The sequence below is a fragment of the Leptopilina heterotoma genome, unplaced genomic scaffold, assembly GCF_015476425.1.
Source record: "Leptopilina heterotoma isolate Lh14 unplaced genomic scaffold, ASM1547642v1 Lhet_90, whole genome shotgun sequence".
Taxonomy (NCBI): domain Eukaryota; kingdom Metazoa; phylum Arthropoda; class Insecta; order Hymenoptera; family Figitidae; genus Leptopilina; species Leptopilina heterotoma.
In genome coordinates, this window is record NW_025111194.1 from 191,628 (window position 1) to 213,539 (window position 21,912).

Consider the following 21,912-nt stretch of genomic DNA (forward strand, 5'->3'; position numbering starts at 1 on the left):
TTTACTAGCCAATGAATTGATTTCTGTTTCTTCTACTTCGAATTCTTGATTGACTTAGAATTTGCCGCGAATTTTTAAATACAAATATTTAAAGTTGTTTACTTTTTAAAATATTTTTCTACAAATCTAGCACAAAGTAGAGGATTCGAATAATAAATGAGAGAGGCAATAATTCGATGTGTAAAAATTAGTTGAAGTTTAGATATATTTAACAGGTATAATTGTTTATTTTCCAGTGGAACTTTTTTTGCTTTGACCCTTTTGACGCATGCGTCGAATCATCTAAAGCATCGCGTGTGGATTTGATGATCGTGTCAATTTATTCTCGTGCAATTTACTCCTAATTTTTACAATTTTTATAGTTTTTTCTTTTAATTAGTCTTATTTTTTAAAGTCAGAATGATTCCCGGACGTCCACCGGTAACAGGTAAATAAAAATTCTTTCTTTCTTTTGTTTATTACATCAAGAGCCTGATTTGTAAAGAATTGTCGAATGTGTAACATAACCTCAAAATTATTTTTCTTGTTTTTCTATGTCAACAAATAGCATTAAATAATTTATTAAAAGTGGGAATTTGAAGATTTAAGAATTATTTTACATTCTCTTTAAGAAAGCTTTGAATTAATTTTATTTTCAGAAAATATTTGTAACTTTTTTTCCGTAGAAATGTGGCTTGCAATGACTGCACGTTTCGATTTTAGATGATGTTAAATTTAATTTATTTCGGAAAATTTCTTCTCAAGTTTTGAAATTATTTTGATGTAAATTCTGTTTTTAGAAAATCTTCTGGCTTTATCATGGCACGACAGTGCCTGGATTCCGATGCTGAATCCAACAAACATAATGGATTATTTTGCCGAACGAACCAATCCATTTTACGATAGAACCTGTAATAATGAAACCATTAAAATGCAACGGCTTGGTCCCGAACATTTAAAGTAAGCTGAAATTCATTAATATTTTCAATCTACTTCTTGATAATTATTATTTTTCCACACTGTCAATTTTTTTGCGATAACGTTTCAAAGACTTTTTCTTCTTTTTTCAAATTTTTATTTATTGAATGATGATTAACATATTGGCGAAGACCGACAATATCGAATTTAAATCGTTTTGATTTAAATTCAAGTCGATTGATGATATAGCTAAGTCATAGTTACTCTGACTAAAAAAAACTCTTTATTCGAAATTCCAATTAGGAAGAAAAGAAGAGAATTGAAAGTAATCTTTTATTTTACAGAAATTTAACGGGAATCGAATATATTCTTCTTCATGTTCAGGAACCTATCTTATACGTAATTAGAAAGCAACATCGACATTCTCCAAATCCCACTGATGCCACCCCTTTAGCTGATTATTATATTATTGCCGGTGTTGTTTATCAGGCACCGGATTTATCGTCAGTAATTAATTCAAGATTGGTAAGAATATAAAATTATTTGATTTTTTTAAAATTAATGATCCTTTAGGATAATTAATTAATTAATTCTGAACGCTCGAATTGAACAAAATTTATTTATTTTTTCTTCAAATTAAATTTTTATTAAACAGTAAAAAAAAATAATTATTTAAAAGTGTATTTAATGTATTTTTAAGTATATTTAAAAGTGAAAAAAGTTAAAAATTATTAAATGGAGTGTATAAAAATTGTCCTCTTTTCTCTTTTTTAGTTGACGACAATTCATCATTTACAAAGCGCTTTCGATGAAGTTAGTTCGTGTTCGCGATATCATCCCAGTAAAGGTTATTCTTGGGATTTTAAGAATGGAAAAACCGTCACAACAAAGAAAGAGACGGTGGTGAGAGAAGAACCAAGTTCCTTATTTCAAAGACAGAGAGTCGACATGTTACTTGCTGAATTGACCCGAAAATTTCCGATTCCAGTACCAAAACCAATTCAACCCGCGGTCGAACCACGTAAGAATTATTTTTAAACTTATTTTTTAATTTAATTATAAATTAATTTTTAATTGAACAAAAAAAATGTTTCTTCACAATTGAGAAATAGTTAACCATGATGCTAATTGCTAAATTAAATTGAAATAATAATTTTTACAGCTGTTGAAGTGAAACAAGAACCGAAGACTGAAAAGAAAGATATGAAACCACCACCTGAGAAGAAGCCAAGGATCAGTTAGTGACGAGTGAAATTATAATTACGTGCAGCTTTAATCATCAAGTGTGTGAGTGATTGTGTAAATATTTTTTTTCATTTTTACATTTTAATTTATTTTTACACTTTTGTATGTGAAAATAGTTTTCTTCCCTTTATCACAAAAGAGGAAGAGCGAATCATAAATTATTTGCATAGTACATCGAGATTTTAATATTAAATTTAAAAAACAAATTTTTTCTTCAAACTTTACTTTTCATTAACTTGTATAAAATTAACTAAATCTTTGAATTTTATTACATCACAAAAATAAAAAATTTAATTTAATCAAATTTATTCAAAAATGAATAAATTTAATCGATTTTATGAGATTATAATCAAATTGTAAGTAACTAATCTTACTTTTATATAAAAATATAAATACTGCATTATTTACACTAAATTAAATATTTTTATTACACATACATTTTTTCACCTCCAAAATATTAATTCTTTTTTTCGATTTATTATTATTTCAACTATTTTCAAATACAATGTTTAAAAATTTCCATAGGAATGAATTTTTAAACTTTAGTTTTCCAACATTTCGAGTTTAATACATTAGATAATTCCAGAAATTGTGTATTTTCTGTTTTCCATGAAATATTAAATGTTTCTGAATTCGAATACCTATTTAAATAATAAATTATAGATTATAATTTTTAATTTATCACGTTTTATAAAGAATGAAGAGAGAATATAATAAAAATACTGAAAAGTTAATAATTAATAAAATTTAAATAATAAAGAGGAAAGGAACGATAAGTAAGTAATTAATAATGCTAAATATCGAAAGTAATATCTATAAGATTAAATCGGTTTTTTAAAAATAAGTGACAAAAACAAAAGACTGTAGATTAATTTCAAACCGTTGGAGAAATACTCTGATCTGTCGTTCACTTTTGACAAGTGAAATATGCAATTAGTGAAGTTTTTCCCTTTTGAAAATATATTATGATTTGCGAGAATGGAAATTTTATTCGCGATTTAGAAGAAATAGTCAGTGAGGCTCATTTAATCAGTAACGAATTCCAGAGCGAAATTCGTCAAGCCAAATATCAAATATGGAATCTCGTTCGTCAACAAATTAAAAATATCAAAAACAGAAAAGTAATTGCCAATTTTCTAGAAAACAATTTTTCAACAAATTTTAATAATGTAAAGAAAAATGAAATAGAAAAAAAGGAATCACTTACAATTTGCAAAAAAAAAGTCTTTTTTTCTCTTTTACAGAAACTGGACTTTGTAGTTGTAAAAAAATGTGCTCCATGTAAATCGATAAATTATTACACTTGCGAACAAATTGACACGTGCACGGAACCTTGTCCGGAATTAATTTCACTGTCTGATGAAATAAGCGAAGAAAGCTTTCAAACCAGTGTAATAAATGTGCAAAATAATGCAAATTATCCTGAAGCAATTGGCCGGGAAGACGTCGATTTTCGAAATCGACTCATCACGAGATCTGTAACAATTATTTTAATAGTCAATTTTTCTCACGTGTCTTTTTTAAAAAATTGCACACTTGACAGTTTTTCATAAAAATAGAATTTTTAATTTAACTTATTTTTGGAAAAGAAGAATCAAATTAGAAAAATATTTTTACACAAAAGTCAAAAAGAGAAATATCAAATATTATTAAAAATTGTAGGTGTAAAATTAAAATTTACAAATTTCTGACTTGTTTTCCTCCCTCGCCAGGTTACGACATTTCCCATTGATGAACAAAATACATCCGTATCGGTGAATCGTTGGTTTCAATTTTCGAAAAAAATTGGTAAATTCCTCACAGCTCTCGCCATTGGTTTTCTTATATGGATCGCGTTGGTTTACGGCGTTCTCCTCGGTGTTTCACTTTGTTCAAATGGCTCCTGTCTCTTCACTTATACGAGAAGAATTCCTGTACTTTAGCGAAAGAAATAAAATAAATATAACAAAAGTTGGAAAACAGACTTATTCAAACGAAAAAACGGAAGAAAAAATGTCGAATAAATAAAACTGCACTAAAAATTGAAACAAGAACGAAAATTTAAAAAATATGTCAATGGAACATGTTAGTTGAAAAAAAGAGTAAAATTACAACTGTAAATAACGGAAACGATAAAAAAATCTGGAAGAAAATTGTTCGATATTATAAGAAATAGACAAACTCGTGGTCAAGACTTGACACAAAATATATTAAACTCGGAGTAATACATTGTGTTGTAGCGTTTGGTTAGAATATGCTACGAGAATTATTAGTCTTCGTCAAATGCTCTTTTGTCTTAGCGTAAGTTTCTTACAAAAGTGATTTTTTTTTTTTTGCTTTTATTTATTTATTTGTTTTAAGTCTGTTATTCGAACGATTATTAACGTGAATGATGAAAATATTGTTTTTTTCCTTCATCATTTGCGTTTTAAGGCGCGTTTTTAACGCGGTTCCCCAAAAGAGAGATATAATAAAAAAAAATACAAAAAAAATTGAAAATAAAAAATGAAAAATATTTTCACAGTCTAGAAATGAGGTTGATGATTTTTTCGTGGATGTCGAATGATTTAATGTGCTAGGGACTGATGATTTCTCGTTCAGTCTTCCTGATATGTTTCCTCCTCTTCCATTCGCGATCCTTAGACACAACTCTCGGGACCGGGTATAGAATTTGCGATGATGATCTCTTTCATGAGGTTGCGATCAGCCTTGAAACTTATTGGCTCCCACGATTTCGCGGAAAATGGATTCAGCTGAAGGAAAACATATTCATTTATTATTTTCAACAATTTAAAAAAATTCTCGTCAAAATTTCAATTATTTTTATATAATTTTCAAAAAAAAAAAAAAATTTCAATTATTTTCAAAAATTTTTAAATTTTTAATGGAATTCAATTAAAATTGTATTGAAAACAATTTAATTCTCATACAGAATTATATCAAAATTAATTCTTTTGAGTCAGGAAGAAAGTCAAAATTTTGTTTGAAAATCGGTTAAAATTTCGTGGCAACCCTGATATTTATGTTTTTTGTAAATTTTTTATAAACTTATGAATAAGTGAAAAATGATAGTAGTACAAAATAGAAAAAGATAATAGAAAATTTGCTCACACTGCATCTGTTTGATTGAAGGCCTTGTTTGTGAATATCATACGGTGCGAATAGAGTGTCCGGCCTCACTGGCAAAAATAGTTGCGGCTCCCTTTTGATTTTTTCGTGATCTAAAAAAAGAAAAGAAAATTATTGAAACTTTATTCTCGATTCTCCCATTGACATTTTCAAACATATAAAACACAAATAAATAATAAGTTGAATTCTAAATTTAAACACGAAAATGCAATAATTTAAGAGAGAAATATATTAAATGTACAATATAATGATGAAATTAAAATGAAAAGAAAATGTTGAATAATTGAAGACTGAAATGCATTAGCTATTTATAAATGATATAAATGATGCATATACCTTGGGGCGATTGAATTATATCGGGCTGATTATTAAGCGCATAATCGGCGACCTGCTTGAGTGTGTATTCGACAAAATAGGTATGATCACCGTGTGTGACATCGAGCATTGAATTATTTCTCGAATCGGGCGGTGTTATTATTGGCTGTTTCATGTACGGTTCAATATGCACGGGCGACGTCGTTCCACGTCTTCGATACATCATTAACATCACAGATAGCACCGTTACTCCAAGAGCCATCAGACATCCAACGAGAAGTAAAATTAATGGCACCATACTGACACCGCTGTCTGAAATTTTACAATTTTTCATTATTCACTTTTCAATATAATTTATCTTTTCTTCTTATTTCTCTTTCTTTTCAAAAATATGCATTTCCATTTTTATACGTATATATTTATATGAGAAAAAAATTCCTATTACTGTTTAATCGAATAAGCATTCTGCTCCCTTTATTCTTGATGTAAATAAATAAATATTAATTATAAAAAATAGACCAAAAAATAAAAATAAATTAAGAAATAGAAAAATATTAAAACAAAAAACATTATTTTTAATAAAAAATATTAATTAACTTATAATCTAAAACAAAAACTTGGATAACATTTTAATGGAACGATTATTTTTCTTTTGTTACAGATTAAGAGAAACTGCAAATTTCCTCTTCAGAAACAAGACTGAACAAAAAAGAATTCTTATTATTCGGATAACTTCATTTATCGAGATAAAAGTTTGATTATTTTCTTTCTTACTTTTTTGTTATAATGGAAGAAATTAAATTTTACTCACTAGTTTTTTAATTGTGTTAATAATTAATTATAAGTCGTATTAATTACATCAATTATAAGTTGTTTAAATTCGTTTCATTTCATTTTTTAATTTCGCTTTTCATTCATTTTCAATTTAGTTAAATCAATACTTTTAATTAAGAAAATAAAAAAAAAATACAGAAAATAAAATATTACGTCTATTATTAAGAATTATAAAAAAGAGGTTTATTTTCGTATTTTTGAATTTTAAGTATTTTTATGTAGAACATTTAAAATTACTGTATTATTTGATTACAATTGTTATTCTTCGATTTAATTAATATTTTTATTATTACTATAAATTTGTATCAAGTAGTTATAAGATTTATGTGTAAAAATAATTATATTATAATTACAATAGTTATAATTTAAGATAATGTGTACTAAAAAAACAGACAAGTTTATACGAATAAATAATAAACAATAAAACTTTAATGATCATAAAATGAAATAATTTTCTCTTTTCAACTTTCTGACAATTTGAAATTATACATAATTAATAGTATTGTTTAAAGAACGATAAACAGTTTTACTCTTGATAAAATTAATATTTATAACAAACTTCCATCTATGGTGATAATAATAATAAATAAATAATAATAATAATAATAAATAATAATAAACTCTGATAAATTCGTAATTTTAAATACAAACAAATATTAATTTAATGAATATTATTATTATTATTATTATTTCATTTTAGTAAATTTACTTTTAATTTAATTATTATTTTCTACAATTTTTAACTAACATTCTTCTTTATATCAATTTTTTAAATAATTTTTGACAAAGTTCTATGAGAATTTTCAAATTCATTTGTCTACAATTTAATTTTACGTGAAATTTGGATTATTCAGAAATTCTTCAATTAATAAATTATATATTAGAAAATAAAAACTTCAAATAATTTCAACAGAAATTTAATTTATCTTTTTGGAAAAAAATTAAATAACAGAGATTGTTAGTTAACTGTATGAAAAATTCAAATTTTCAAAGATTTTAATTTGAAACCTTTTTAAAATTCAATTATTATCTAAAATTGTAACTAAAATTATTTTTAAATCAATTATATTATACAATTCTACGAGAATTCAATTATTATTCATCGCTTTATTATTTATGAAAATAATTAAATCCCTGTAAAAAATTTTATTGTTCAAGAAAATAATTGAAGGATTAATTCCTATGAAATTTTTATTATTATTTATTTACATTTTTTTAAGTAATTGAATTCGTTTGGTAAATTATATTTAAAAAGTAGATATTAAAAATTATTGAATTGAGGGAAATTTTTGAAAATAATTGAATTTCGAAGAAGAATTTTATTACTTTTGAAAATAATTGACTTTCTGCAATCAATTTTGTAAATTCTCCAAATTTCAATTTTTTTTACTGTTTTTAACTATAATTCCTCTGTTAGTCCATTATTTTAAATAATTAATATTAAAAAATGTAAATAATTTCAGAAGAATTTGAATTATTTAAATTTGTTGCAAAAATCTAAGTTCTAATTTTATAAAATTTCAAATTAAATCCTTTTGAAGTTGATCTATTCATAAAAATTGTAAACGCAGCTCCTTCTGAATTCAATTAATTTTGAAATATTGAAGTAAAATTATTTACTAAATAATTTATAAGTAATAATTTGATAATAGAGTTCTCCAAGAATTAAGTTATTTAAAAAGAAATTATCGTCAAAGACAGAAAAAATTATAATTTTAAATGCTGATTAAAATTACAAATACCAAGAATAAAAAATTGTTTGTTGGATATAAAAAAATAAGAATTATGTTAAAAAAAATATCCTACCTGGATGCTTCTCGGAATCTCGAAGTAGAATATCTTCGAGGAGTGTCGGATCACTTTTGCCCTTCGCGTTGATTGCAAAGACCCGTAGATAAAAATGCGTAGCGGGTAAAAGATCAGCGACGGCTATTCGAAAAATAGGGGTTTCCGTCGAAGCGCTCGAGGCATTTAATCTCATTTTGCCATTCGAGACATCGAACGCCTCCAAGCGAAACTCTTGTTTTATCCCTCCATCGTAGCCAGGGACACATTCCACTTCCAAAATTTCCGAACTCAAATTCAGAGCGGCCTTTATTGTACAATTGCTCAACTGACTCGGTTTCACTGAAAAAGCGAACAAAATTATTATCGATTATTATTAATTATTTACATTATTCTTCAATTAAATTAAATTAAAGCAATTTTTTTCAAATTTGCAATATGTAAACTTTTTGTTCCTGAATTTTAAAAAATTCTTTTTATTCTATTATAAAATATTTTTGGTAAAAATTAAATAAAATTGTAAGAACTTCCTATTTGGAATCTGTACAATGAAGAAATAAATAACTAGTAGAAAATTAAATAATATAATTAAGTAATTAGTATTATAATTCCATGATTAGAATTAGAATTAGAATTTCCTAATTAGCATTCTAATTATATTATTAGAATTATAAATTTGTAATTAGTGTTTATAATAATTTTGAAGAGTTGATAAAAAGTAAAGTTGAATCAATAGTAATTGATTGCGTTATTGTGCTTAGTAATATCGATCCACCTGCGGGGATAATTTGATAAATGCAGGGCGCTTCCTGTTTTCCGATGGGGTTCCTGCCCCAACAAGTCAAGGGTCCATAATCCCTGTCCGAAATTGGAGTATAAACTAATTCGCTCATTGTTCCATTGTTGCCGTCATACTTGGCCGATGCGCCCTCAAAATTTTCCCCACTGTTGTTAAACTCCCAGAGAAAATCGACGTCCGCTGGATCTGCGTCCACCTCACAGCGAACCTTCACCGATTCCTCCAAGGATGCTCCAATTATCGTCACCTCCTTCGTCCTACAAACTGGCGCATCTGTCGACACATTTAGCAATTCATAATTTAGCCTCTTCAATAATTGTTTCGCCAACTAAATATAATTCTGTTACTCTAATTAAATTATTTACCTTTATTAAATTATTAATTGAATTATTTACTTCTCTTCAATAATTAATTTAATTATTTACTTCTCTTCAATAATTAATTTAATTCAGGGTTGCCACAGGTCAGGGAAATCGGAGAATTTAGGGAAAAGTCAGGGAAAGGAAAATTAGTCAGGGAAATCAAGGAAAAGTCAGAGATTTTTATTAAAAGTACTGGAAAAAAATTAATTTTGAGAATTCATAAGAAAATTGACAATACTTCTGAATTTTTTGAATCTATTTTGTTTGCCTCATAAGCTGTGAAACTACCACGAATTCTAATACAAAACCTTAAAAAAAATTTATATTTCTTACAAGAATGAATTTTTTAATATTATTTAATTATTTCAAAAGTTTTTACGCAATTATCTCAATAAATAACAAAATTCATCACAGAAATTCAATTATTTTAAGGAATTTAAAATTTATTTTAAATAAAATTCTTTGCAAAAACCAATTGTTTTTAAAAGTTTTTCGCGATTCAATAATTTTCAATATTTATACTATTTTCATAAAATTTATCAAAAGATTTAATTATTAAAAAAAAATTTTGATACAATTTTACGAAAACATTCAATTATTTAACGTAAATAATAAAATTTAATTTAGGAATTTGAATTATTTTCATCGCAGAGTTTCAAATAAATAAAAAAATTTTATAAAAATTCTTGGCAAGTATTCAATTATTTAAAAAAAAAAATTCTTCGCTAGAATTCAATTATTTTCAAAATTTTTTTAAAATTCTTGTCAAAATTTCAATTATCTTTAAAAATAACAAAATTCTTCTTTGAAATTCAATTATTTAAAATTTCTTTTTAAAATTCTCGTCAAAATTTCAATTTTCTTTAAAAATAATAAAATTCTTCTTCAAAATTTAATTATTTTCAAAAATTTTATAAAAATGTTTGTCAAGTATTCAATTATTTTAAAAAATAATAAAATTTTTAATTATAATTATTAATAGAAACAGTTATTTAAAAAGTTAAAAAAAATTTCAATTATCTTTAAAAATAATAAAATTCTTCTACGAAATTTAATTTTTTTTTAAAATTGTAATAAAATTCTTCAAAAAGTTTTTCAATTATTTTCAAAAATTGTTATAAAATTTTTTAATATAATAAATTTCAGTAAGATTTTAATTAAATTTCTTAAAAGAAATTAAATATTTTCAAAAGTTGTTAATAAAATTCTTCGTAAAAATTAAATTTCAAGTTTTTATTTTCTAATATATATTTAACTGAAGATTTTTCAAATAATCGAAATTTCGTATAAAATTAAATTGTGAACAGATGGATTTGAAAAATCTCAAAGAACTTTTGCACAAAATTATTAAAAAAATTGATTTCAAGTTGAATTTTAGTTAAAAATTCTAGAAAATAATAATTGAATTGAAATGATGAAAATAATGAAATTAATTTTGACGAAGTTAAAGTAAAAGAATGTAAAAATTCTTTTATAATATAAAATAATGATTTTATCACACGGTCATTTTTAATTATTATAAAACATGAATAAAGCTATTGCTCCCAGTCGAAGACTCGGAGAGATTGATTTCTTCATGTTTTATAATAATTTCCACAGTTGTTAAATTTCAAAAAAGTTTAAATTAAAAATTTTTCAACATCTTAATTCCAATTGAAAAATAATAATGATTAAATATTTAGATATTTAAAGAAGAAGTATTTAATCATTTTTGTGGTTTTTTTGTGGTAACCCTGTAATTATTCAAGTGAATAAAGTGAATTAAAATTTAATCGGATAATTTTGTTAATATCTTAATAATATTCATAAAAAATGCGAATAAAAAATGGAATGTAAGAGCCGTTTCTGTGAATCGACTATTTGAAATTAATTAAAGTGAATGATTAATTGGAAATTGAACTCACATTGAACTCGTAAAGATACAGCAGAACTGGAAGTTTCTCCCCTATCGTTGCTGGCAAGACAGGTATAATTTCCGGCGTTGTCCCGTCCAATGCTTTGCAGAACCAAACTTTGAGTGCTCATTATTATTCCAGCCGAGTAGTTCTGAGCGAGGACGACTCCCTTTTCACGGGCGAGGGAAGAAAAATGAAAAAAAAGACGAGAAATATGAAATTTCTTATTCATCGTTAACAGACGGAAAAAGCCCTTCGCTAACAATCAAATTCAACACTTTTTCAACAAAAAACTACAAAATATTAATTATCATTCTATTTTTTTTGCCAATTTTTCCTTTTGTTACAAATATTAAAATTAAAATTTGAAAATAAAAGTAAATTTTAATAACAATAAAATTGAAAAAAATAAACATTTCTTTTCCTCAAAGAAGAAGAAAATAAAATTAAAATATGAAGTGAAATACTAATTTACAAAGGGGAATAATAATTAAAATGTTTACATTGTGTCTCCAGGTTATTTTATGATGTTCAGGATTCGCTCGGACTTTACACTCAAAGTAGACGTCGTCACCCTCTTTTATATTCTCTGCATTTAAAGTGCTGCCCAAATGTAATTGAACCTTGGGAGGAACTGAAAATAAAAATTTTTAATTACTGACTGAAATTTTTCGAAAGAAAAAAAGACTATTTCCAGTGAAAAAAGCGCAGAATAGAGAAAAAAAGAAAATGCTTACAGACAACATTGAGCAGAAAGTGGTCTTCTAGAAACGCTCCGGCCAATTCAGGATTTTCCCCTCGACACTTGAGAGTCTTCCCATGATCCTCAGGAATCGGAGAAAAGATCAAAGTACTTAAAACAGCCGCTGAGCCCTCACCGTTTATTACCTACAGTACATTTGACAATAAAAAGTATTAACTAATACTGAGAAATAAATTTAGTTTTAGAGCGCAAGAAAGAGAAAACTTACCTTTCCACTTTTAAAGGGCAAAAGTCCATCTAGCCAGACAATTTTTGCTCGAGGATGAGATCCCATACATTCACAGGCAATCGAGTAATCCTTCTCGGCTTCCAAGATCGAAGGTTTCGTCAATATTTTCACCGAAATTGGCTTCACTGAAATCAAAGCGAACTTGAGACTTTTCAGATAAAAATAATTTTCTTCAATATCAATTTATATAGAAAATCGAATGTTTTTCAATTAAAAGAATATGATATTATAAAGAATTTCAGTTTCGGAAAAACGAGAAAATAAAAATACTTTTCAATTTCCAGAAAATATTGTTCATTTCTATTATTCTGTAAATTACAAAATTTTTAATTTTTAAATAGGTAGAAACTTCAATTTTTGAATAATTTTAGATTCAAAATTTAAAAAAAATCACTTATTAGTTACATAATTAATTAGGTATTAATGTTTATTATATTTAAAAATTCTAAGAGAGAATTTAATTATTTTTATAAACAGCAAAATTCTTGTAAGGAATATTTTTAGACAAAATTCATTGATTTTCAATATATTAATTTTAAAATTTATTAAAAAAGAAAAATTATTTAAAAAGTTAGGAAACAAAAAAGCAAACAACTAACTTCAAAATGCGAAGAGATTATCTGAATAAAACGATTATTAATATAGATTTTTCAATTTCAGAAAAATTGCAGAAAACTTTTCAATTGCAAAATAATGAAGTCAAGGTAACAAAAAAAAATTAATTCGGAACAAAGTAAATACACAAATTAATTTTCCAGTAAAAATTATAAATCTAGTAGTAATTTTTTGCGAAAAATTAACAAAAACCGTGAAAAAAATTGCAAATATCTAAAAACACAAACGAGAAAAGAATAACGAAAAAATATAAAATAAGAAAAGAACCAAGAAAATTTGTAAATACAGAAGAATGAAAAGCAGGACAAAAAAAAGAATTTTCTTAGTCACTGGGAAATCACGATAAGATAATTTGCTGCTTGAAGCAATTTTCTCAGTGGGAAAAAAAGGGTTGATCTCGTCACGTACAGGAGAAAATTATAAAACGAGCGATAAAAATCTTGCAAAGTGAAATAATCTTGCTTGCATCTCTTGAATTTCGTTGACACATATCTGAGTGAGAGAGAGACTGAAATGTGTTATACAAAAAAAAAAGTCTCTCGTTGAATAAAGGTCTGGACCTGACTCTCTCGCGGGGCTATTTAAGAAGTCGAGCTATAGGAAAACGTGTAAAGCTTTTTTTATTTTTATTCTTTTTTTTTGCAATTTTTTTTTAAGTCGAGAACGTTTCTTTGAACCGACGATATGAAAAGCTTTCTATATACTCACAGTATACGTCTAAAAGGACGTTCTTTTCCAAGGGAGGAATCAAATTCGTGTTAGTAGCCCTACATTTGTACGTTGTATTTAGGTGCTCCCTTTTTAGCTGAGAAATTGTCAGTTCATTGACCACGAGAGTCGTTCCCGATTTCTTCAATAGTCCAACAGTTTCCTTACCATTCGCCAGCCACGTGACGATTGGCGTCGGTTTTCCTTTTAAATAAATTAATAACAAATTCATAAAAATACAATTTTTCTACATTCACAAAAGAAAGAAGCAAAATATTTTTTAAAAAATGTTTAAAAAAATATTTGTCTGGCTTTAAATTGAAAATTTCAACTCTAATTTCTTTGTTTTGCATTTAATGAAAAGGGGCTTTGCAAAATATTTCGCCGCAAGAATATTAGGAAACCGAAATTGGATTTGTGAGACGGAGATAATAAAATGAGATAAAGGTGTAATTTTCCTGGAAATTTAATTATAATGGTTTTGTATCTTATCTTACCTCCTCTAACTTGACAAGATAAGCCAAACTCAACCCCAACTCGATAGGGTCCAACGACATTTTCCACCTCGACTCCTGAACTGTCGAAAATTAACAACTCACGTGGAGGAACTGAAAAGAGGAATTATATCAAGTAATTAAAGTTTATCTTCTGAAATAAAAAAAAAATATCAAGTATAATCTTTTCTCCAAGTAAAAGAAAAATCTCAAATAATCTTTAATTGGATCTAATACTATGTGGTTTTCGATACACTCGATAGAAATTAATCTTTTTCTTCTTCTTCTTCAAAAAAAAAATATCGAAACAATTCAAACAATGAACTTGTTTATTTTCGAAAAATCATTCTAATAATATTAATAATGTATTATTATTGTTATTATTTTGCTAATTAAACAAACTTTTTTACTCTCAAATATTAATTTCAATTTTGTAATAATTTTAGATTCAAAATTAGAAAAAAATGCAATTATTCACAAATATTTTTAAAAATTTAATAAAATTCACTGCAAAAACTCAATTATTTTGAAAAATTTTCGATATAATTTTAATTCTTAGGAAAATTTCAATTATTATTTTTATAATTTACAAAATTTTTCACAGGAATTTAATTATTTTAAACAATTTTAATGAAACTCTTTGCAAAAATTCTTTATGAGAATTGAAATATTTTTAATACAATTTTAATTAAATTCCTCAAAAAATTCAATTATTTTCGAAAATTTTAATGAAATTCTTTGCAAAAATTCAATTATTTTGAAAAATGTTCATTAAATTCTTTATATAAAAATTGAAAGATTTCCAATGCAATTTTAATTAAATTCCTCGAAAAATTTAATTATTTTCGAAAATTTTTATTAATTTCTTTGCAAAATTTCAATTATTTTCTCGTAATTTATAAAATTTTTCGCAGGAATTTAATTACCTATTCTAATAAAGAATTTTAATACAATTCTTTGCAGAAATTCAATTACCATTGAAAATTTTTGATAAAATTATTTATGAGAATTGAATTATGTATTTTCATAATTTATCAAATTTTTTGCAGGAATCTAATTATTTAATAGAATTTAATTTGAAAAAATCTCATTTTCTTTTGAAGATAATAATTTTTTATATTGTTTTCTATTTATAAAAACTTTCTTTGTACCTGATATTTTTTCATAAAATTTATTAACATTTCTCTCGCATTAAAATTATTTTTAGATTAGAATTTCTATGAAAAGAGAAAAAACACATTTTTCAATAGAAATTTCTTTGAAAAAAATATAATTTTGGTAAAATAAGAACGAAATTAAATTTCTGTTAAACAAACTATATATAAATTTTAATCAAGAGAAAGAAAAAATGTTTTTATAAAATAAAAGATGAGAAAAATACTATTTTGTCAAAAAGAAGATTAAAGATACCTCTAAAAAGAACAATTTCCCTTATGGAAAAATTGTAAGGATTCTTGAATTGAAAAAAGTCTCGAATTTAATTAAGCCATAGCTTTTTCAAGTTTTTTTTTAATCCTTTTGACAGATATTTTAAATGTGTGGGAAATAATTACCTCTGAATTTTATAATATCAAGAGTTACTTAAATTTTGATAATTAAAGAAAAAGCTGACAAATAATTAAAAAGAAAAATTTGTCATACTTCTGCTATTATTATTGTCTTTCAATACTTAATTAGTTTTTTTGTGAGGAATTCAATAGTCATAAAATAAAATCGGTCAGAAAATACCTATGTTGACCCTTTTTGAATTTTAACTTTGTTTTTAGTTTGAAAAATGCAATTACTAATGGATTTTAAAATCTACCAATTTTTAAGCAAAATAAAAATTTTTGACCGAATTTATTTTATGACCATTGTGTTCCTTACAAATAATTACCTTAAACATTATTTTGTGAAATATTTAAATAATTTTCTTGGTATAATTAAAAATAGTAATTAAAAAAAAGTCAAAAGAAAAAAAATGAAGAATAAGAAAAAGTTTTGTACCGATCACAGTGAGATTCACTTGGAAGTTTCGAGTTGGTGAGTTTTTAAAGTCCACCCGACATCGGTAAATGCCCTCGTCATCGAGTCGCACTTTTTCCAGGGAGAGCGTAGCCGGCTTCGTCACTGTTACGAAGTAAGCTCTGGATTTCACGTCATTGTTTTCCGACCAGTTCAGAGCTTTATTGAAAGCTCTTCCACGTACGTCGAAGCTGAAAAAGAAAATCGCCGCGTTTTATGATCAAAACTAAAGAAAAACTTATATTCCTCGATCTTCTGCGCCTTTTTCTGCCTTTTTCACTTTTCAAAAGTCCCCCCTCCCCACCCACCCCAACGACGAGAGGGGCTTTTTAAAGTCTTAAAAAACTTTTCCCAAGACTTTAAATTGTCATCCAAACGGGGGAAATTGATCTACTTTTTGCATTTATTGGACCAACTTTCAATTGAGGATTATATGACTATAGGAATAAAAAAATCGAGGAAAAAAAAATGTGGTACCGTTTGTTCTAACCAATCAAATTCAATATTACATTTTACTTAAATATTTCAAAATTATTTTAAAAGAGTTGCGTTTACAATTTTCATAAATAAATGGAACTTCAAAAGATTTTAATTTGAAATTTTGGAAAATTTTAATTTTAAATTAATTTTATTAGAAATTTTCTCTTTTTTTTAAAACCTATAGATTTTAAAAAAATTTTAATAACTAAAACTCTTCTGAAATTAGTTAAATTTTTTAATGTATATTTAATTGATTATTAAAAATAATGAATTTATAGAAACATTTCAGTTAGGAACACTAAAAAAAATTGAATTTGAAACAATTACAAATGATTGCAGAAATTCAATTATTTTCAAAAGTATAGTAAAATTCTTCTCTAAAATTCAATTACTTTCAAAAATTTGAATAAAATTCTTGGCAAAATTTTAATTATTTTCAAAAATTTTTCCTCAATTAAATGATTTTTAATATCTACTATACTTTAATAAAAAAAAAACCTCAAAAGAATTCAATTAGTTAAAAATTTGAATAAAATTCTACGCAAACATTTCATCATTTACATAAATAATAAAAATTTCACAGAAATTAAAATTATTTACAAATTCTTTATAAATTTCTAAGCAATAAATCAATTATTTTCATAAATAATAAAATTCCCCAGAAGAATTTTGTTATTTATAAAAATAATTGAATGTTTATGCAGAATTTTATCAATATTTTTTCTAAACAATTGAAATCTTTTGGGTTTGTCAAAAAATAGTAGATATTGAAAATCATTAAATTAAGAAAAAATTCTGCGATGAGTTTTGTTATGAAAATAATTGAATTCCTAAAAAAAATTTATATTATTTATGAAAATAATTGAATCTTTGTAAAAAAATGTGTTATTTACGAAAATAATTGAATTTTTGATAAAAAATGTATTATTTATGAAGATAATTGAATCTTTGCAAAAAAATTTATTATTTATGAAATTAATTGAATTTTCGCGAAGAAATTTATAAAAAATTTGTAAATTATTGAAATACTGTAAAAAAATTCCTGTGAAAAATTTGTCAAAATTCAATTATTTTCAATGTCTAATATTTCAATAAAAATTCACAAAAGAATTCAATTATTCAAAAAGAAATTCTAATAAAATTCGTCTCAATAATTCAATTGTTTTCAAAAATAATAGAATTCTTCGCAGAAATTCAATTATGTTCAAAAATTTACAAAATTTCTCGACAGAATTTCAATTATATTTATAAATGATAAAATTTTTCTCCGGAATTCAATTATTTTCAAAAATTTTTATAAAATTCTTGGCACGAAAGACGAAAAACGAAAAAAAAAAAATTTCGAAAATCGTTCTTCTCGACTGCTAAGAATCACGCATACAAAATTGCGACAAAAATTTCCGTTTGATATTTCCGGCTCTCTTGAGAGGCGATTTTTCATTTTGAAAAAAGCACTTCTGTTTATCACCGATGTACACGAATAGAACAAAAATAAAAAAAAGAAGAGCGAGAGAAAGAAAGAAAGTAAAGAGTAGAAAAACTATCCTAGTGTATTTGTCAGTTTAAAAAAGTCCATTCTATTGTTGGAAAAATTCTGTAGCGTCTGTGTGTTCCTTTTCAAGGGAAGTATATAGAGTGTCCGAGAGTTGCTTTTTTTCAATGAAACTTGAATTTTTTTTTCGGAAAACATACAGCTGTACTTTTAGGTCATGACCTGAAAGCTCACGAGTTGGAATCCATTGATCGTTGTTAACAAAAGGTCAAAGAATTGTAACTGTCGGTATAGGTATTTATCTTCTTCCATATATATACACTGTAGTGCAAGATCCTACTTTCTTATTGATTGAGAGGTTGTATCAGACAGGTAACTAGTTTTATTTAACTTTTACAAAGTATTAACGACCTTCATTGATGACTATCTACATAGGGTAAGTGCGGGTATAGTCGGACAGTACTAGTAGTCGGACACTTTCGTGTTTTTTGTCAAATAAATAATAATGCATTGTGATAATTACTTTAAAAAGTATACTAGACGAATGTGTGAAGTTTATATTTTATTAAAATAGTGTTATTTTCGAAAATAATTAAATAAAAAATATTTTATATAATGTTTTAAAAATCATGGTGTCCGACTATAGATACAACCATTTTCGAGTAGCGCGATGAGTGGCATAAAGTTTTGTTGATAATTAATCATAAATATTAAAACGTATAGGGTTTAAATATTATATTAATAACTTCTAATATGCTTTAATTCCATTTTCCAGCAGATAGCAATTAAAAAATTATCTGTTTTACTTTATAAATCCAAAATATCTGACAGATGTCCGACTATAGAAACAAGGGGAAAAAGTGTCCGACTACTAAAGCATTCGTAATTTTTTATTAAAATGTTTATATTTTATTAAATACTCAACTATTTGTAACAAATTTATATGATTTTTAATCCTGAAGAACTCCTTTAATTAATAATGTGCTTATAAACACAGTAGATATTTGCTATTTCAAGAAAAAAAGCATAATTTAAGATTGTATCCTTAAGTGTCCGACTACTAGTGCATTTACCCTATATGCACCTACATTGACATTCCACATTCCACATTCCACCAACTGCACTAATATAATAAACTTTACAATTCTAATCGCAAGCGCCACTCGAAAAGAGTGTCTCTACATATTCTTCTATAGGCAATCAAATATTGTTTCAATTTCCGCTAGTGTAAGTATTTTATTATTCAAAACTATAATGACTGTTATTTCAGAAAAGCGAATATACCCAAGAAATAACTTCTTCCTAAATTTCAAAAGGGAAATAATCGCGTATTGATATTTTTGTTACATTCATTTTTTTCTTAAATGTCCCATATATCACACACGGTTTTTATTTCTCCAAAAAATGGAGTAAATATTTCTTTATTCTTTTCATATAGAAAAATACACAACAGTTAGAAGTTGAGTGTGCAAAAAAGGGTGCATTTTTTTTCTATTATATATGCATGGAAAAATGTATATACATATAAACTCTTTTGTCATCCCATAAAGTAGAAAATAACTGACAATTTCTATGCAAACAAATCAAATCTTTTCTTTTTCCTTATAATTACCTACTTAAAAACAATTTATTTAAAAAATTTAAACACAATTTTTGAATTGTTATTTCAGAATTTTTTTTACTTAATTACGAAATATTTTTCTTTGGTTTTTATAAGCAAAGAAAAATATTTCATAATATTTTTTTTCCCTACCACTGATATTATATTAGTGAAAATATTAATAATCAATATTATTATTAGGTTGAGAGTGGAGGGGTCAGAAATGTACAGGAAGATTGTGATCAACAAGAGAGGAAATTGGTATCTGGAAAAGAAAAATAAGGAAAGAAAAGGAAAAATGAGAAGAAAAAATAAGAGTGAGAGAAAAACAAAGAAATTTTTCCTTGGTTGAGGAGGGAAACAAAAATAAATATAGGGTACGTTAGGAGTGAATAGGCAGCAGACCAACTCAAACTAAAAACAAAAATCAAGTGAAATTGAAGGTGTGTTGTTAATTCTGACAATTTGTGATGATTCAACGAAATTTTTTCTTAGATTAAAATTGTCAATTTTAATTCAAAAAATTTGAATTCTAGACCAAAAATGTCAATTAGGCGTAAGTATAAAAAGCTTATTAAAGATCAATAGAAGAAAATTTAAAGTGAGATATATTATCTCAACATCTAAACACTGCTATTAAGAGATACTATCAGAGCGTAGTATTTATCTAGTACTATCTATTACGTAAGAGTCAGGTTTTTTTAAAAAGGGCCGTAAAGTTCGCAATTTTATTGAGAAAAGACGAAAAGTTCGTAATTTGGAGAATTTTAGAGAAATTACAAATAATTGCAGAAATTGAATTATTTTCAAAAGTAATAAAATTCTTCACAGAAATTCATTTATGTTCAAAAATTTTTTTAAAATTCTCGTCAAAATTTCAATTATCTTTAGAAATAATTAAATTCTTCTGCGAAATTTAATTATTTTCAATAAAAATATTATTAAAATTCTTGGCAATCCTTCAATTATTAAAAGTTTTTCTCAACTCAATGATTTTTAATATCTACTATTTTAATAAAATTTTCCAAAAGAATTCAATTATTTAAAGAAAATTTGATAAAATTCTACTCAAACCTTTAATATTATTTTCATACAATAATAAAAATTTCACAGGAATTTCATTATTTACAAATTTTTAAAATAAATTTTTTCTCAATCATTCAATTATTTTCATAAATAATAACAGGGATTAAATTATTATTTTCGTAAATAATAAAATTATTTCTAGAAATTCAATTATTTTTATAAATAATGCAATTTCAATCGAATTCCTCGAAAAATGTGATTATTCTTAAAATTTTAAATTCGTCAAAAGAATTTAATTATTTAAAAAGTTATTAATAAAATTCTTTATAAGAATTAAATTTTAAGAAACATTCAATTATTCAATAAATTATTTATTTGCATTTTATTTGTATTTAAATAATTGAATTCCAGTAGAATTTTCTAATAAAAATTGATTTAAAAATGAATTTCTGTTAAAATTTTATATTATTTATAATAATTTTTCTTTTTAAATGTTTTCAATTTTAAAATTAATGTAGATACTAAAAATCATTGAATTCTTGCAAAGTATTTATCCAAAAATTTAAAAATAACTGAATTCATTTACAGAATTTTATCATCATTTTTTTTTAATAATTGAATTCTTTCGAGAAAATTTAATTAAAATTGTATTGAAAATAATTTAATTCTTGGCAAGAGTTTTATTAAAATTCTTTAAAAAAATTGAATCGTTTTGAAGAATTTATTTTAATTTTCTTGAAAATTTTGAAAGTAATTGAATTTTATGAACATTTTCTTTTAATTGTGTTTATCATCAATTATAATTAATAATTTTCTTATTAAATTATATTATAAATATTTATTTATAGAAAATTAAATTTTTTTAAATAATTTTATTAGAGTTTTTGTAAATAATTTTTAAGAATGTCATTAAATTTCGTAAAAAATATAATGTAATTTTTTAAAATAATTTAGAAAATAATTGAAAAATACAAAGAATTTTATTATTTACAAAAATAATTGAATTGTTTCAAAGAATATTATCAGAATTGTTGAAAATAATTGAATTTAAATGATATTTTTAAAAATAATTGTATATTTTTTCGAGAAATTTTATTAAAATTGTATTGAAAATAATTGAATTTCGGAGGATATAAATATGTAAAAATAAAATAATGTAAATATGTAAAGTCCGTATTTTTAAATACTTTCACTGGTTCGAGCCATGATTAAGGTTTACCAAAACAAATCCAATTTAGAGAAAAATAGCTTTTCTAGATTT

At 24.7% G+C, this 21,912-nt stretch overlaps 2 protein-coding genes across 6 annotated transcripts in view; one reads left to right on the forward strand and one right to left on the reverse strand.

Moving 5' to 3' along the window:
* The first annotated feature begins 286 nt into the window (after nt 1-286).
* On the forward strand, nt 287-6,367 carry LOC122511809 (mediator of RNA polymerase II transcription subunit 6). 4 transcript variants are annotated; one of them, XM_043627299.1, is made up of 6 exons: nt 287-427; nt 780-939; nt 1,242-1,422; nt 1,672-1,918; nt 2,060-2,184; nt 6,227-6,367. In XM_043627299.1, the coding sequence occupies exons 1-5, from the start codon at nt 400-402 to the stop codon at nt 2,137-2,139; spliced, it is 696 nt and encodes a 231-aa protein (XP_043483234.1). In that variant the 5' UTR covers nt 287-399; the 3' UTR covers nt 2,140-2,184; nt 6,227-6,367. The 4 variants fall into 4 exon arrangements, with proteins under 4 accessions (XP_043483234.1, XP_043483236.1, XP_043483235.1 ...); XM_043627301.1 differs by lacking the exon at nt 6,227-6,367 and adding an exon at nt 3,855-4,171; XM_043627300.1 differs by lacking the exon at nt 6,227-6,367 and adding an exon at nt 3,387-3,624.
* LOC122511808 (synaptogenesis protein syg-2-like) overlaps nt 4,310-21,912 on the reverse strand; it is a 30,125-nt gene continuing 12,522 nt past the window's right edge. For both annotated transcript variants that reach the window (XM_043627296.1, XM_043627297.1), the window contains exons 4-15: nt 16,036-16,244; nt 14,053-14,163; nt 13,556-13,759; nt 12,212-12,357; nt 11,978-12,128; nt 11,744-11,874; nt 11,250-11,409; nt 8,960-9,256; nt 8,206-8,526; nt 5,587-5,877; nt 5,233-5,342; nt 4,310-4,874 (exon numbers count right to left, since the gene is read on the reverse strand). In XM_043627296.1, coding sequence (XP_043483231.1) covers nt 4,761-4,874; nt 5,233-5,342; nt 5,587-5,877; nt 8,206-8,526; nt 8,960-9,256; nt 11,250-11,409; nt 11,744-11,874; nt 11,978-12,128; nt 12,212-12,357; nt 13,556-13,759; nt 14,053-14,163; nt 16,036-16,244 — 2,245 coding nt within the window. In that variant the 3' untranslated portion in view covers nt 4,310-4,760. The remainder of the gene's footprint in view (nt 4,875-5,232; nt 5,343-5,586; nt 5,878-8,205; nt 8,527-8,959; nt 9,257-11,249; nt 11,410-11,743; nt 11,875-11,977; nt 12,129-12,211; nt 12,358-13,555; nt 13,760-14,052; nt 14,164-16,035; nt 16,245-21,912) is intronic.

Coding starts and splice junctions, on each gene's coding strand:
- LOC122511809 (XM_043627299.1), top strand. CDS start 400: ATGATTCCCGGACGTCCACCGGTAACAG. Junction 428..779: donor CGGACGTCCACCGGTAACAG/GTAAATAAAAAT, acceptor TTCTGTTTTTAG/AAAATCTTCTGGCTTTATCA. Junction 940..1,241: donor CTTGGTCCCGAACATTTAAA/GTAAGCTGAAAT, acceptor TTTATTTTACAG/AAATTTAACGGGAATCGAAT.